Source organism: Vigna umbellata, chromosome 5, assembly GCF_029865625.1.
Source record: "Vigna umbellata cultivar VRB3 chromosome 5, Vumbellata_1.0, whole genome shotgun sequence".
Taxonomy (NCBI): domain Eukaryota; kingdom Viridiplantae; phylum Streptophyta; class Magnoliopsida; order Fabales; family Fabaceae; genus Vigna; species Vigna umbellata.
Window position 1 is genome coordinate 2,591,516 of NC_142169.1, and position 2,752 is coordinate 2,594,267.

At 43.8% G+C, this 2,752-nt stretch overlaps 1 protein-coding gene across 1 annotated transcript; it reads right to left on the reverse strand.

Moving 5' to 3' along the window:
* Positions 1 to 1,031: 1,031 nt before the first annotated feature.
* Positions 1,032 to 1,658, reverse strand: LOC124819622 (uncharacterized). The gene has a single exon (XM_047291175.2). The coding sequence runs from the start codon at positions 1,656 to 1,658 to the stop codon at positions 1,032 to 1,034; it is 627 nt and encodes a 208-aa protein (XP_047147131.2).
* Between the last annotated feature and the right edge of the window lie 1,094 nt (positions 1,659 to 2,752).

The window sequence follows — 2,752 nt, forward strand, 5'->3', positions numbered from 1 at the left end:
ACACCAGATCTATGTTTGTCACTGAAAGCTCAGACGCAACTACGCTTGGTCGAACGCTCAAGCACAACATTACTACAAGAAAGCGCTCGTCCTCAAATAGAATTCTTTCCAAATGAAAGAATTCAATGTCAAACTAGTTCACTAGAAACATCGAACGGTCAAAGACCGTTCAATGACGAACGTACATTATCATATGAAAATTTCATATTCAGGACTCATTTATCTTCAACTCATTTCTCATTACATAATTTCATAACTTTATAAAATTCATATCATAATCAATTTGCATACTTCTTACACTTCATATCATACTAATAAATCATATTCCATATAAACAATCATATCAACATTCATACAATCCAAACATATCAACCATCATGCATAATATTCATTTAGTCAAATAACGGACGTTCATACATTGCAGCAACATATAAATTAAATTTAAATAAGCTTCCCTTACCTCTAGTGTGAACGATCATCCTAAAGGCAGAAGTATGGTTTGTCTGACTAAAATCTCTTCTACCCTTACGTTCCACAATTCTTTAACTAACCAACAGCCAGAAACCAAAAATGGATCAGACAAGGTATCAGTATGCAACAGAGACTTGGTTTGCATGTACTATAGAACGAACGACTAAGGACAAAAGACTTACCAGTTTTAGAACTTGGAGCTGTTCGGTTCAGATTGTAGCTTGGGACGCAGGGAATGCTCCTACGGTGCCTGAACGGTGATCAGAGCAGAGAAAAGGTGAGTTTCAGTAGAGAGAAGGGAGAGTTTCTAGAGAGAAGAAGGAGAAATGGAAGATCAGAGTTTGGAAAGAAGAAGGTGCATGCAGAAGAGAGTGACGCGGATTTCAGAAAAATCAATTTTGTTTCAAACGAACGTCCGCTCTCTTGCTGACACCTGCATTCCACTATCTGATTTTCGGATCCTCGTTTCTTGACACCTGGCGTCCGTTCAGAGGGGTTTTGGGGGCATTTTTCCGAGGTCTGACATTCCCTCCAACTACAAAAATTTTTGTCCTCGAAAATTAAAACTTACCCGAAAATAGGTGAGGATACAAGTCCCTCGTGGCATCCTCCACTTCCCATGTAGAGTCGCCCATCTTCTCATCCCACACCACTTTCACCAATCTGATAGCTTTCCTTTTGTAGTACTTGGTGCGACTGTCTTCAACTCGAACTGGTTGCATCTCCAGCGTTCGGTCTTGACGAAGACGAACGTCTTCTAATTCCAGTATGTGAGAGGGGTCGGCTATGTACTTCCAGATTTGGGAAACATGGAAGACTGGATGAAGATTTGATAGCTGGGGAGGCAATGATAGCTCATACACCATTGGTCCGATCTTCCTTAGGATTTGATAAGGTCCGACGAACTTGGGAGATAGCTTCTTCGGACGAACAACTCTGCCTACTCCAGTGGTTGGATTCAGTCTGAGAAAGACTTGATCTCCTGCAGCGAACTCCAAGGGCCTTCTCCTCTTGTCAGCGTAGGAATTCTGTCTGCTCCTCGACATCTTCAACCTTTCTTGGATTAAATTCACCTTCTCGGTCGTCTGCTGAATGAGCTCAGGTCCAGTCCACACCTTCTCTCCTTCTTGAAACCAACATGGTGGCGTGCGACACTTCCTTCCGTAGAGAGCTTCAAAGGGAGCCATTCCAATGCTGGACTGGAAACTGTTGTTGTAGGTGAATTCAACCAAAGGTAAGACTTCATCCCAAACGCCCATGTGATCTAGGACGCACGTTCTCAGTAAGTCTTCAAACGTCTAGATGGTTCTCTCAGATTGGCCGTCCGTCTGAGGGTGATACGCCGAACTCATTTGTAGTTTGCTGCCCAGCTCGCTTTGTAAAGATTGCCAAAACCGAGATGTGAATCTCGTGTCTCGGTCAGAGATGATGCGGAAGGTACTCCATGCAACCGCACGATCTCCTTGATGTAGAGTTTTGCCAGGTTCGTCATAGACATCTTCAGATTGACAGCCAAGAAGTGAACGCTCTTCGTCAGTCGATCCACTATCACCTAGATGGAGTCGTGATTCTTGACCGTTCGAGGCAAGTGGGTCACAAAGTCCATCGAGATGTTATCCCACTTCCACTCAGGAATCTCCAACTGCTGTAGTAAACCGCCTGACCTCTGATGCTCCACCTTTGCACATTGACAAGTTAAACATAATGCCACAAAACGAGCGACATCATTCTTCATTCCTGGCCACCAGAAAGACTTCCTGAGGTCTTGGTACATCTTAGTCATGCCTGGGTGCATGCTAAGACGACTTTGGTGTCCCTCCTCAAGAATGATCTGCTTTAGTTCGCCATCGTTAGGAACGCACGTCCTACCCATGTAACGTAAGAGGTCGTCCGTTCCAGTGTTGAAGTGCTTGGCTTTATCCGTACCGAGCATGCTCAAAATCTTCACCAGATCTTCATCCTCTGCTTGCTTTTCTTTGATTCGATCGAATACGTTACTGGATATTCTAAGGTTACAACATCTGATACTGTTCGGCTCCAAGTCGAACTGTAACCTTAGATCTCTAAAACTCTCCACCAAACTTAATTCTCGAACCATCATGGACGAGACATGAACCACTTTTCAGCTTAGAGCGTCCGCAACAACATTCGCTTTCCCTGGATGGTAAAGTAGTTCGAAATCGTAATCCTTCAAGAATTCAAGCCACCTCCTCTGTCTCATATTCAACTCCTTCTGATCAAAGAGGTACTTGAGGCTCTTGTGATCACTGAAGACTTGGAA